This window comes from Cryptotermes secundus, unplaced genomic scaffold, assembly GCF_002891405.2.
Source record: "Cryptotermes secundus unplaced genomic scaffold, Csec_1.0 scaffold163, whole genome shotgun sequence".
Classification (NCBI taxonomy): domain Eukaryota; kingdom Metazoa; phylum Arthropoda; class Insecta; order Blattodea; family Kalotermitidae; genus Cryptotermes; species Cryptotermes secundus.
The window spans coordinates 661560-676104 of record NW_019730105.1 but is presented as its reverse complement, the minus strand read 5'-3'; the positions used below and the strand labels follow the sequence as shown (position 1 = coordinate 676104).

Genomic DNA, 14545 nt, shown 5'->3' with positions numbered 1-14545 from the left:
ATCAGGTGTATAAGAATAGAGTAGTGGCAGAGCACCAGGTTCCTTTAACCTAAAATCTTTTACACCTGAGGATGGCCAATTAGGCTGAAACATGTAGTGGTATATAATAAAGAGACAAAGAGGTGTGAACATAATATATGGATGAAGCTGCATAAAAGATGGCAAGAAATGGGAACACAAAGTCAGAATACATGGCACAACAGCATACTTCATTATAATATTTAGAAGGGGCACAATTAGAAGTAATTTTTTAGAGTCAAAGTTGGAACTCAGAATGTATTAAAAGAATCACAAGAGAAATTATAATGGTTTGACCATGGAGCCAAGATGGGCAGTAGACTTTAATAATAATAATAATAAAAAAAAAAAAAAAAGAAGAAGAAGAAGAAGAAGAAGAGGAGACCCATGGGATGACCCAGATATCAAGAAGAGAAAATAAGAGGTGAAAAGAAACCGGAAATGAAAGGTTGTGGCAAAAAAGAAGAGATTAGACACTTTCTGTCCGTCAACACATATAAAGTGGATATGATGCTGGCGGTAGGAGAACGAGGCATATGTCATATCTGAAAAATTTAACTTCGCTGTAATTTGTTATTTTAAATTTGCACCCAGTTATACAATTTCAATGAATGTGCACTGCAGAAAAAACGATTAGTTTTGAGGGAAATGAACTGGTCAAGGGGGCACAATATTCTGGCCATTTTGATCACTGGACTTGTTATGGAGATTTATCAAATAAAGAGTGAGAACTCACTTTTGTCATGAAATATGAATGAATTAAAAATTGGATTACTAATCCAACACAGACATCCCATCCGACACATTAGTTCTTTACGGACATAGACTAGAGCATGAGAATATGTTAACCATAACAAAACATTCTTCAAGGAAATAAAATTTAACAAAATTGCAATCATATGTAACTGGTTATACATACTGACATAGGTACATGTTTTAACAATTATGAAGCTGCTCTGTGCTCAATCTAAGGTCTTCAAGAATCACTAATGTGCCTTCAAATCCCTATTTAGTACATACAAGCAATCATTCACTATTCCTACATCTTGTACTTTTGCCTAATATGTCACATGCTTTGGTTACAAATATGAGCAAGTGTGTGTTATCATATTTCCTTGAAGAAATATCCATAACTCTCTCAACAGTTATATCTTATTAAAACTCTATGAGAAAAATCATATAACATTTCTGACAAAAAATATTCATTGTCTTTAAATTTTGAACACTGTCATTTCTTTCATAATTTTCACAAATAAGTACTCTTTTTTAAATCTCTCTTCAGTTTCAACAGCTTACGTAAAAGTTAAATATATGATCTACATGAATTATAATTGAGAAAAATTGGTAACTATTTTACATAAAGTCACATTCTGTATCATGCCCATATAACATACAGTGAGATTCTGATCATAACAGACACTTTTTTTACACTATCAAGGTACCTACATTTATGATGGTTGTGCATAAAAATACTTGATATTATTTGCAATTTTGAGAAATAACAATTGAAGTCTATTACAACAGTACCATCATGCCTATGTTCATGTCTGTATGTAAAAAATAATATAGAAATATAAATATGATAAACATCTTAAGACCTGCTTCAGTATTCACACCTATTAAGATAACGAATTTCTCACATAGTTAAGTACCACTCAATAGTATAACTAATAAAGAAACAGAACAACGGTTCTCAAATTTCTTACTCAAGTATTTCTATCTGTTGTATTCTTCTGTATATTCCCAAGTCTTCACCAAATATTGCAGACCTCATAAGCAAACATAATTACCATATCAAATTTACTAAGACCTCACTTAACATGATAAAAGACTAGATTAAGTAAAAGACAATTTCACTTAACCTGGTAAAAGAGTATTTTAAGTAAAATAATGATGAACATTTTTTCAGAAATTATCTTCCTCCTATTTCAAGAAATCATAGTTAATTTTTGAAGGCTAATAACGGAACAAGTTACTCTTCTGAGGACACCGAAGTAATACAAATGACTTCCATATGTTTGTATGAAAGGTATTTAGATGGTAGGCCCCAGCAACAGACACAGAGCTTCCAAGTACAATGTTCAGTCAAGAGTTCTTACAGTTGTATACTGTACATCACAGACAAGAAAGTTAAATTTTTATGGTTTCAAATTTTAGTTTTAAATTATCACTCTGAACTGCTCATATTATCCAACAGTAACACAGTTACATAAACGAAACATGAACTGGGAACCCATCATACAGGACAGCATAAGAAACAGATCTCCTTTTTTTTTTTTTTGTGGGTTACTTTCTGGCATCAAATGATAGGATGATTCATGAATTGGAAAGAAGCAAAAATAACATAATCAAGGTATGATCCTAGCATTTGCATGGAAGGACTGAGGAAAACCGTGAAAACCTCTGCCAGAATAACTGATGTGGTGACCAAGTTTTGAATTCAGCACCTCCAGAATATGAGGAGATAGTGTTACCACTACACCAAAGTGTGAAATTTGTAAAAGTAAAGCAGCAGTTCCCAATATTTCTTTGGATGAAAGGCTAAGGTTTTATGTTTAATTCCTGTTTGATTATAATGGATCTGAAAGACTTCATGAGATAATGTTACTCTCAAAATCTGTCATCACTTCCATTCATCATTGTGCCAAATTTAAATGAAATTTATTAATTACATGTCTTAGAGTAATTCATATTGTGGTCTTCTGGGTTGTGACACTGTGTAGTCTGGTAGGTGGGTATCAACATGTCAGAGCCCAGAAGATAACATCATGGCCCAGGAAAACTCATTGGGGCTAAGAAAACATTCTCAGTCATTTTGAGAACCACTGTTTTAAAACTATGTTATAAACTAACCACTCAGATTTACTTATATAATTTACATCATGGAATTCTTGTATAAGGTGGAGAGAAAGTGCATGAAAATTTGCAGCTGGAAACAAAAATAGCCAATATCCTGGACTTCAAACAGAGATATTTTTCATAGAGAAAAATTATGAAATAATAAATCAGATGAGTCTGTGGCTTCATGAAGCTTCACTAAATATATAGGCATTCACAAAGGTGTATTTACCAGGATACATATCTGTGGTGTAGTGTTAGTATTGTCGATAAAGGAATTGTGTCCTTTGTACGTTTTATAAGCACCTCAGCTACAAACTAAAGCTATCTCTGTGTATTAGTGGATAATATTTTATATATTATAAGTGAGGTTTTACAATCCACTTCAGTATTTGATTTCTTTCCATACTACTTCCTTAAGCTGTGAAGTAAAAATCTGTATACAGTAGACTGAAAAGAAAACCTTTTAACCTAATAGTGCACTACAATATCTGTGAGCTGTCCACCCATTTGGGTGACATTAAATACAATTAAGGGTGTGAAATATTATGAAATGAAACAGAACAGTTTACTTAGTGAACAACATATTTTATATACCTACATGGATTCTCTACCATAAATTTTGAGGCCTTTAATTTTAAACATTTGAATTAATTATTTGCATGACATATTGTCAACAGAAAACCAAGGTAAATGTTGGAATTTAAAAACTGGTTTCCTTCTGTCCAAGTTCTTTGTATGAGTATCACTTTCATTTCATTTAAATAAATGCAATGCTATGCCTTTATCCCTAAAACACAAAGCCTAACTCTGAGCACGTCACTTCAAATGTTTTCAATTACGAACCTAAGTCATAAATTCTTGCACATTTCATTAGAATGTAATGCAAGAGTGAGCTAAGATTAGAACCATGGAGGGCCCCAAAAGAAATGCCGAAATGAGATGCAGTAGAATGAATCTGGGGCATATGCATAGAAGAATGTTAAGACGTCACTGATGCAACAAACAGCATAATTCTACTTCTATTGAAACAGTGAATAAGGAACTTCCGATTCACCATAATATTGTGGCATATTTGCTCACAGCTGGAAGTGTGGAGGCAGGGAAACAGCTCTTACTTGTGAATGGCTCTGAAACAACATTCGTTTCTAGGCAATGATCACAAGCAAACAGTCCACGCGCAACAGTGGAGGTACTGTTGGAAACGGAGTTTTCTACAGTGGTCCATGCCAAGGGTTATAAGGACAACTGGAAAAGAAGAAGCAATATAAGAGGCAGTGGTCAAGCTTACGACCGTTCAAATGACTAAGCTGCCGTTGTAGCATAAGGTATGTAACTTAGGCATGATCTGCTCTGTAAAGCCTGTACTGACAGAGGACTTGTGTGTAGTGCAAAAGGAAGAATTTTCAATAACATGTTATATGTGCAAAATATACATTTGATGAAAAGTCAAGCATATTCATAAGAGTCAAACCCATCTTCTTGCCAGAGAGGATGTTACTTAAGGACTATTACTGCAAGAGTACAGTAGGAAAAAAATCTCTCGTCGTGGGCCTCAAGGGGCCTGGTGCCAAGATGAACTGATTGGTAGTAAACCGTCAGTCGTAAAGTAACTCTGAAGAATAGACAGTTGGATGGGAGCCACAATTCAGAGAGAACCTGAGCACAGAAGCAGAGGAATAGCCATTGCTGGAGCCGTTACCAGGCAACTGCTAGTGAAGACACTGCGGGTTGGAAAAGACAGTGTGTGCTCTAGTGATTTGTGAAGTCTCAAAATTAGTGATGGCACTATAACTAAGTGTAATTATGAGCCGTATGTTAAAATGGCAAATAAATCCAATATCAAACCTGAAACCCTGACGAGAGTGACAATATCTTGACTTTTCAGCAAATAATAGCAGGATACATATGCTTTCTGAATGATAAACTTTTATTTGCACATATAATCCATTACTGCATACTGTGATGTATTTTCTTTCTGATTTTTTGTAGACTGTTTATCCTGTAAAACACTAAGCAAAGATTAGAGATTTTTCCAATTTTTATTTTAAGGGAAAGCTTTTTTTCTCTAGCTGCACACAAGTTGCAAAACAAAGCTACAATCAGCATTAAAGCTGAGAGCTGGGCAGAACTGAACACCTGTGGTATCCCATGTGAATGCCTATCATTGTTTAAAAAGAATATTTTTAGCTATTGCTGGAATGCATTTTACTCCATTTTAATCACTGTAGGAACTAGCTGCTTCAATTGACACGCATCACAAGCTCAGGATTCACTCTTTCACATAAAACATTTAAAAAGAATACATACAAAAATTTTCTGTATTTCCTTTACTAAAACTAGATGACAAGTTCTAAAGTATTTACAAGAAAACTGATTACTAAGATTTTTAAGCACCTTAGAAATGCTTTTCTTCTTATTTAGTATCCAAAGAAGGATTTCAAATAAAAAAGAAAAACTAAGCACGACACGTAACTATGCAAACAGTTACGCTGCTGCTTGTACACGATGACATCTAACGCACAAATATTATATGCAGCACACACACACACACATTAATATGTACGCCACTTATCTAAATCTTATGTATAATTCATTTATGAACATCTTAATACTATGTATGTATTCTAATTCTCTCATTTTACAACCAGTCTGTTTGCCATTCGATACTGTTATATATTTACAGAGCTATGTAAACCAGTATCAGTGTTATGAACTTGATCCATAAGCTCATAACATTGCACATATACACTAATATAATATAATATGTTTACTTGAAGCATGGAGTTCTGTTCGTTTCATAAGACAAGAATTGAAAGAACTGTACTACTTTGGTGGGGCTACACTCTGCTTGAATGAAAGAAAGAAGAGTCAAAAATAAATACCCAAACATGAAACAGGGTCATTAATTAAAATTGACTTTAATCCTGCTGATATTTTTTAAATATCTCTCATTAAAAATTACCATGCTACAAATACTTAGTGAAAATGTTCAATATTACACTGACAACTGATGTTGAATAGGCCGTGATATCACATTTCTGGCACTCAACACTGTAATGTATAACAGCATTTTTATACTTAACTTTGTAAACCTGCGAAATGATGATGGTGTGAATATATTTAAAATTTGTAATCCCTCATTCATACAGTCTTTTAATATTATGTCTCTTGTTCTGATTTAGTGTTACACCTAATGAAATGAAATCAGGTTTAAAGTTCAAAGATGCTGTGCTATAATAATTAAGGTATATCGAACAGCAAACTTCATAGTTTACATGAGGCAATGGCTCTGGTCAATCACAATAACTTGATGGTTTTATTCTGTCACTACTACACATAAATGGGACATAAGAATTCAATAATTTGAGGTTATGTTATATATTATACCGTAGGTTCACTCTTTCTTAAACAAACTCTCCAGATAATGAACAGAGCTATTCATTTGCTGACACTTCCATTACATCTCATTCACAACTACAATACAGATATAAGACATAGTTTTCCTTACCATCTTTTCTCAAACTTGTCATGATTTGCCAACATAAATAAATATGTTCTTCTGAAATGTATACTTATATTCATAACACCACAAACACTAACACAGTCAGCTATCACTTGGACAATGTTGTGTCATACAGCTAAATGGAAATGAATCTTGAATAATGCAGCACATTATCAACAGGAAATAATAATAAAAAAGAAATACCTGAATTTCTTCTCTATCATCCAATGAATACAGCTGTTTCATGACCTTCTATGCTTGCTTCTATAACCGTTACACACAAAGAAACAATGTTATTGCTGCATGGCTATATTAATGCTATTTTATGTCTTATATCCATGCTACCACTGTGAATGGGCATTTACATGTTAGTAAATATTTAAATGTGCATTTCTTTTATATATTTTAACATGTTTATACTTCTGTCCAGCTCTATCAATTAGTTGTTTATTAATTTCATTAGGAATTCAGCCAACAGAATAGTTCCACTGTAGATTGAAACAAGTTTATTACTTGTAAAAGATTATGTTCAAAGACTGTTCTTTTATGTAACAAAGCTGCTGAGAAATAGAAATATTGTCTCTACATCTATTACAAGGGACACATGACAACTACTACTATTTGTAAACACGAATGAACTTTATGATGAATGTACACAGTGTAGAAAAAAGTGAGCTGTTTTTATTTTCCTTTCTATGAGACAAAAGAGATGCAAGGAGATGACGAGATGTTCATGAACTTGTAAGGTTTGTAGAGAGGTTGTTTAATGATCATAATGTGCGGCATACCATCACATTTACTTCCAATAACAAAACATTCATTCGTTGCCTTTTCATAATATCCTTTTCTTTGTTCAGTCCCTATTTTAAAAATGTCCCATTTCTGCCATCATTATTAAACACCTGTGGCATGAAAAGCATTGTACCACTTTATCTATTTTCGGCATTATTGGTGTTAAAATTTCCCCCCACCGGAAGTTGCATATGTATATTTTTATTTATTCTTCATAAATTTGACCACATCATTCTAAAAGATTTGTAAAACAGATAATAATGTAAAGATTATAATCATACTGAGACAAGGCAAATACTTTTAATAATTCATACAAAATAATTTTGTACTTTATTCAAAGTGGTCTAAAATAACTTAAAATATTGTGACATTTTATTATAATAAATAATAGAATGTACCATTAAAAGCATTAAATATTGAAGTGGCCAGTCAAATACATTAAGAAATATCAACCAAAATGCTGAAAACAGATGACATCTTGCAGGAATTTCAATAGTATGTACAATGTAAAATGTTGCAAGCTTGCAGAATCCATGTAATGCAAAGATATATGCCATGGGAGTGAGTAAATTTGATGCCGCACAATATGTAGATGTAATACACAGAGATGAGGGTGGGGAGATGAACTAATGAAGAGTCTTCACGAATAGATAGTTATCACTTCTCGGCCTCCTCCGCGTACCATCAACACTCGTTCCAAACCTTCTGTTAATACCTCTAAGAATTCCATGTCTGAGAGGAAATGCAGTCAAGGAAACTAATTCTTTATGCATACTTTATTTGAGAATGGAAGATAATTGGCATATACATTAAAATAAAATACCCAGAAAAATAATTGGACATAAGAGGAACAAAGTGGAGATATTTCATTGATATCTGTAGAGTAATTCTGGGGATGAAACATGTAAACAAACAGCTAAATTTAAGTATCTCACAGTGGTGATTAGGGAGAGTCCTGTCATTTGGGATGTGATACCATGTAGTCTGTTAGAAGTACGAGGGGGGACCCAAAAATAAACGGAATTTATTTTTGTTATTTTTTATTTTTGCATTTTTATTGAACTGTATATTAGCCCCCTTCACATTCACATCAAAAAAACAAATCAACATTGTTTTCACATTGGATCGCACTTGACGCGCTTTCTTCGGTCGTGGTGAAGTTGGAGTTTTCCACTGGCTTGATGATTGCTTTAATTCTGGATCGTACCCGTAGCACCAAGACTCATCGCCAGTCACAATTCTTTTAAGAAATTCTGGATCGTTCTGCACTTCACTCTTCAAGTCGCGGCAAACATTCATGCGGTTTTCTCTTTGGTCATCTCCGAGCAAGCGAGGAACAAATTTTGCAGACACCCGTCTCATGTGCAAATCTTAAAATTCGCTGGACCATGCTCCATGAGATGTTCGTTTCCTCAGAAAGTTGGTCAATGGTCTTTCGACGATCTTCATCAATTGCATGTTTGATTTTGGCTATGTTTTCGTCATTTCTTCCTGTCGAAGGACGCCCAGGGCGTGGCATGTCTTCTGTTGACATGCTGCCAGATTTGAAACGGGAAAACCACTCGTAGACCTGTGATTTCCCCAAAGCATNTAACTACAAAGTATGCGCGCGCAACAGGTTGGTTCCGGTTATTTTTGGGTCCCCCTTCGTATAGTGACTTCTTGGGGGAACATATTACTTCCATGGGTAAGGAACAGGTATATAGGAAATAAAATAAACTTCTACTAGACTATATGGTGTCACATCATAAAAGACAGCACTTTTCAGACAGCTTATCTTCTCCATTATGTGTTCATCTCATGAACATTACACAGAAATGCATAAAAAGTATCAAGAAAAAAACTTATAAACATGTAATGAAAGGATACAGTTGGACTCGCGCTCGATTTTGGAATCTCTTGGAGGACCAGGGAGGTTGAGAATCACAAGCTGAGCATCATGGGATTTGTTAACTATGACTTCATTTAATTTCACAGCTGTATGCATCCGTCGGACGTTGCCTTCATCTCTGTAAGCAAAGATCTTAAATTAGATATATGATATAAATTCCGTCCTATCATATATTGTATAGAGTGTAACAGGATGCTTAAATATAATATCTTAAATTAGCTAGTTAACATTTAATAATGATAAAAACAGTGTGAGGAGCAAAACAAGAACATGACTGGGAAGGAAGAAGCATTCATTTACAGCAACAAGAGCCCACAGGAATAAAAATGGAACGCGAACACTGGATATATATTTTATCACCTTTCATATTTGTAAGGCAAGTGATCTTGGCTGTTAAATATCTGTAGGTCAAGTTATTTCAGTTGTTGAGTATGTGCAAGACAATTTCAGTTTCTGAATATTTGTAAGGCAAGGTAATTTGACCATCTAATTAAGTAGTAAGTCTTACGGTGTTATTGTAGGCATCTTCTTTGACTTATCAGAGTTTGCTTTATTTGGAGTGTCCTTGAAATTAGCATCAGTCAATGGTATGTTGTCATCTTGAGGTTGAGATTCTGAATAAACTGAGTTTTCTTCCTCATCGCCATCTTTTGAAATTATGGGATTCTCTTCTGATTGCTAGAATCATAATTAAAACAAATTTAAAATGGGTGGAATTATATTTCATATGATAATCAGGAACAATGTTTCTACTAGCAATAACAGCTCATGGCCATTAACTATTTTAATACACATTTGGCTAATCAATCTAGTGAATTTGTCAGTAGTTGGATTAAATTACACTTGAATTGAATGCCTCTTGGATTAGCAGATAAATTCATCAGTTTTTAACTGCCTGCTGAGCCACTTAAATTTGCCCTTTACATTCCATGAGTTGATTAAACTGGCTTATATTGAAACTGCCAAGGCTGAAGAGATCAGTTTGCTTTTAATCACTTAACACAGCATTTACGTCAAAAGATGATAAGAAGTGTGATGTAGAGTAAAAAATGAAGTCTCACATGATCCATCATGTAATCTGAAGAAAACTGTGGGTTTCTCCATGCAACTGCATTTACTCCAAGTAACCTTGGTATTTCTATGCTGCAGCACAGCAGTCAGTGAGTTAATTAAACTTTCAATTTAAAATAATATTTCTACTAATCAATGGAAAACCGAGAAAAGCAACCATAATTTTATTGTATCTATTAAGCTTAACATAAATTTTAATCTTAACTTCAAACCAGTACTTTTCCTAATAATAATAATAATAATAATAATAATAATAATAATAATAATAATAATAATAATAAAAGCTGAGAGTGAACATAAGTAAAAGTAAAGGTATCTCTGTAACAGGGCGTGGAGGCCCATATGGTTGTGAGATGCTGAGGTTCCCACATTTTATAGACAATCAGTTCATAGATGATGGCAAGGTTGTCTGCCCTAAGCGCCGGCCACCCTTAACCCCCAAGAACATTCCAAGAAGATTCCTGGTACTTATTTCTGTTAGAGGCTGAGTCGTCCCCAGGGCCATAGTGAGGCTGGAAGGATTAGGTCAACTGAAAAAAAATCCAATGACCTCATCGGGACTTGAACCCATGACCTTCTGGCGTGTTGCATAGTGTCTCAACCAGCTATGCTACTGCGTGCCCAGTGCACATAAATGGTTATCTAATTTTATCTCTTCGTCTATGTAAAAGCTTCAAGTTTTGTATAAGATCTATGGAAAATGTAATTCCAATTTATAGTTTTAGTTCAAGATACGCGTTCAACATTCAGTGATCTAATTAATATTCATGTTCCTTGCACTGCATTTTTACCTCTTTTGTTTCCTCTTCATTTGATTCCTCTGCTTCTTCTGCACCTCCTTCCTTTCCTGGTTCCTGGAAGCGTACTTTTGTTGCTGTCTTGACATCGGCATTGTGATGGTGATCCACAATTGCTTGAACCTGAGAAAAACAGGGTCAATATTAACATCACATTACAAAAGGATACTTATCATGAGATGTCAATAAAAACTATTTAGAGACTGTTATTTAAAGTGACATGGAAGAATGAACATACTATATTTTGTAATCACTGAAACAAATATTTAAATAATTGTTCATTTAAAAGGAAAGATGTACAGAAGGAATGTATCCCCCAGTACATCTAAGCACTGCATGTTTAAATCCAACTCTAGTCCATCAAGCTATTTCTATAAAGAACTGATGAGTAATGTGACCACTAACAACAGCATAAATTAAAAGTACCAGATTGGTGAAATCCTTATTTAATGAATGTCTGGGGAAATAGCTTTTGTTACATTAAACTGAGGTTTTCACTAAATAGGGGTTATGCAAAATTACATCAAAAAACTATATATCTTTTTGAAAGACTTATTGTACATAATTATGACAGACTTTCTTTACATAAAGAAACTGTTTATACACAAATAAATACAATTTTGTAATCAGTAATATTAAATTAATATGTAATGAATTACAACATAGTCAAAATATGAATAATTGTTTTAACCATAACTGCACTAAATCGAGGTATGAATTCTGAAATTTTGATAAATCCTTACACTAAATTTGGGTTAGATACAAAATAAATATTCACTGAATGTGAGAAAAAATACATTGTTTATTTTGGACTTAAGGTGGGACCAGAAAATTATGTTCACTATATAAAGTATTTAATCAAATTAAGAAGAACTAAGCTGGAATTTCACTGTATATGCAAAACTTCATAAGCTTGTACTTGTACAAGGGAATATAAACATCTTGTTTGAAGGATAAACATGAATCACAAAAACCAGGCAGGTATGTAAGTGTGCAGGCATGCTCTGATCTTCGGGGTAAGCTGTAGAGAGAGAAAGGGCTGAACATGCTATGAGTGGCAGAAAAATAAACTGCATTTGTCACAGCGTATGACGAGCATTAGTATTAAATAAGAATACACATCAGATACCTTACAACACGTAAGAACGTCAGAGGAATGGAAATAAAAATGAATGAAATACGACTATCCAAAAAAAGTATTTTCTTCTAGTTTGTTAGTGTCAATATCTTAAAATAACAATGTTTCAAAGTGATTAATAAAATCAGGGTTCAGTAAATGGCAGGCACAGTGATTTTTACTTCCATCATCTTGTGACAGTGACTACCAAACCTTACTGACCTTTTGTAATGGTTTATTTAATACTGTATATTTATAGCTGCACTTCATATCTGGAGACCAACTTCTACATCCACACAATCTGAGGACATGCCTGCTGTTGTGACAAGAGGCCGATTTAACATGTTCTCTCATTTTTAAAGCATAACTTAGATAAGAAATTGAGATTATAATATGGTTTTTATTAATCTTTCTTCATTCAGTCATGTGCACAGATTACAGAGCAGGAAATCCATGTGAAGTCAGCTCTGCCCTCTCTACATCATGCCGTGTCTAGAAATATCTACCCTTACAGTAGCGCTCAAACTGACAGGTACTGATTGTATATTCTTATTAAATGGCAGCATTAGAGTTGCTATTCGATCTGAAACTGATATTTCCAGCATCTTAATAAAGCACAGCATACCATTAATGAAACTTATGTATTCCATATGTCATCTGTTACTGTATCATTTGGAAATGACCCATAGTTATTTTAAGTTTTAATAAAAAGAAATTGGCTATTGTGGTTAGGATGTATATCCTATATCCTGCCTTGCTCAGCTGGCGATCTTACCTTCCCATGACATGATCCGTTTTTACTGATGAGGCTCTGATGTCCCAGTTACAGTGGATACCTGTTACATTAGTTCTGTAGGGAACGCTGACATACAGAGCCTGTCTAAGAGCAAAAAGGTAGCAACCATACCACTCGACTGCAACTCTTTGGCTAGAAACCAATTAGTGGGACTTCTAATTGTGTTCATATTATTATGAAAACATGACTAGATTGATAAAGGATTTTGTTTTGTAATATTCCATAGGCTCAGAACTGTAAGGGAAAATGATAAGAAAAGGCTATGGTGCATCGACAATTAAAAATGCTATAGAATGTGTTGTATAATGGGTTTCTACTTTCAACAGCGCCAAATCTTTGAAGACAAAAATTTCCATTTCTGTTTTCTCACAATGGCTGTCGTGTAGTAATGTTTCTTTTATAACTTCACGGTGAAAGTAACCTATAGTTTATTTGTTTGCATGGAAATTTTATACTTGCTTTAATAACACCATAATAATGAAGTGTCAAATATGCATCTATTAGCTTTGTAATGTCTGTCAATCAATCCACAAGTAACAACTCAAGAACAGCTTGACAGATTTTAATCAAATTTTGATACTGTGGAGTTTCTCTAAAATTTGTTTTAATTATTAAAACTGGAAAACAATAATGGACACTTTACTTGTGTTTCTGAGGATAGCTCACCAAATATTTGTTTGAGTGAGAAATGTTTCAAATGAAAGTTGTGGAGGAAAATGAAACATACCTTTTATGCGTAATACACTTTCCCTTAAGTTTTATGGTTTTTGAGTTAATGAAACAAAAATTATAAGATTTCATGCCCCTTCATTCTTGTATCATTCTGCTCATTTGTCCACCTACCTTACACTGTTTATATGGAAGTATCAAAAGGTGTCATTCATGAACTGAAAATCTGCAGATAATAACAGTCAATATGCCACGATTTTTATGACGTGTAGACATGCCCTAACTTGTTTACTCCAACATTTCCCAGTTTTATAAACCAGACAGCCTTATTCCAGTGTTATGCACTTACCTTACACAGCCAGTCTACTACAGTACCTAAGATTGCGAATGGCCTTACTTTCACTGTGATATTGTCGGGATAAGATATGTATGCTGCTAAAGAATGATTCACGCTAACTTTTCACTGTCCTGCAGCTTCAGCTGCTCAAATTCAATGTGGCTCTGAGCAGAAGAGACAATGTCCCTAAACTTAACTGTACAGATATACTTAATGAAAGAACAAATTTAGCACATTTGATTTATTTAAAATGATTACAGAGATCTATTTTATGATATGGTTGCATACTGGCCATGTTATAACCTGTGGTCTGCACTCTATCTGAGTGCAATACATATACAGTACAGTTCTGTTTCCGAAAGAGCAAGTCTTTTCTCAATATTGGATGGACCACAGCAGTAGGGATAATTAAGTTATGTGCAGAGGCACCATTAACATTTCTATATATTTTAATCTTAGGATTTATAGAAAGAAGGCAGGAAGACACAAGATTCTAAACTGAACTGTAGCACATTCTTCCCATACTCAATATCTGAGATTCTAAAATTATTCAACTATGACAAAACTCCTAACAGTTCATTTGAAAAATTAATTCTCAGAAAAGTAGTGAAAGTTTACTTTCTATTCCAGAATACCTTCAATCATTTCCAAGTGAAACAAAATTGATGTTTTGAAAGGATTTACAGAATATCAGTGCTACGAAGTTTCAAGCAT

At 33.9% G+C, this 14545-nt stretch overlaps 1 protein-coding gene across 4 annotated transcripts in view; it reads right to left on the bottom strand.

The window, feature by feature from the left end:
• Nucleotides 1-4404: 4404 nt before the first annotated feature.
• LOC111866034 (solute carrier family 12 member 4) overlaps nt 4405-14545 on the bottom strand; it is a 306831-nt gene continuing 296690 nt past the window's right edge. For all 4 annotated transcript variants that reach the window (XM_033752077.1, XM_033752078.1, XM_023854543.2 and 1 more), the window contains 4 exons: nt 10907-11035; nt 9553-9722; nt 9023-9162; nt 4405-7885 (listed from right to left, as the gene is read on the bottom strand). In XM_033752077.1, the coding sequence (XP_033607968.1) occupies nt 7794-7885; nt 9023-9162; nt 9553-9722; nt 10907-11035 (531 nt within the window). In that variant the 3' untranslated portion in view covers nt 4405-7793. The remainder of the gene's footprint in view (nt 7886-9022; nt 9163-9552; nt 9723-10906; nt 11036-14545) is intronic.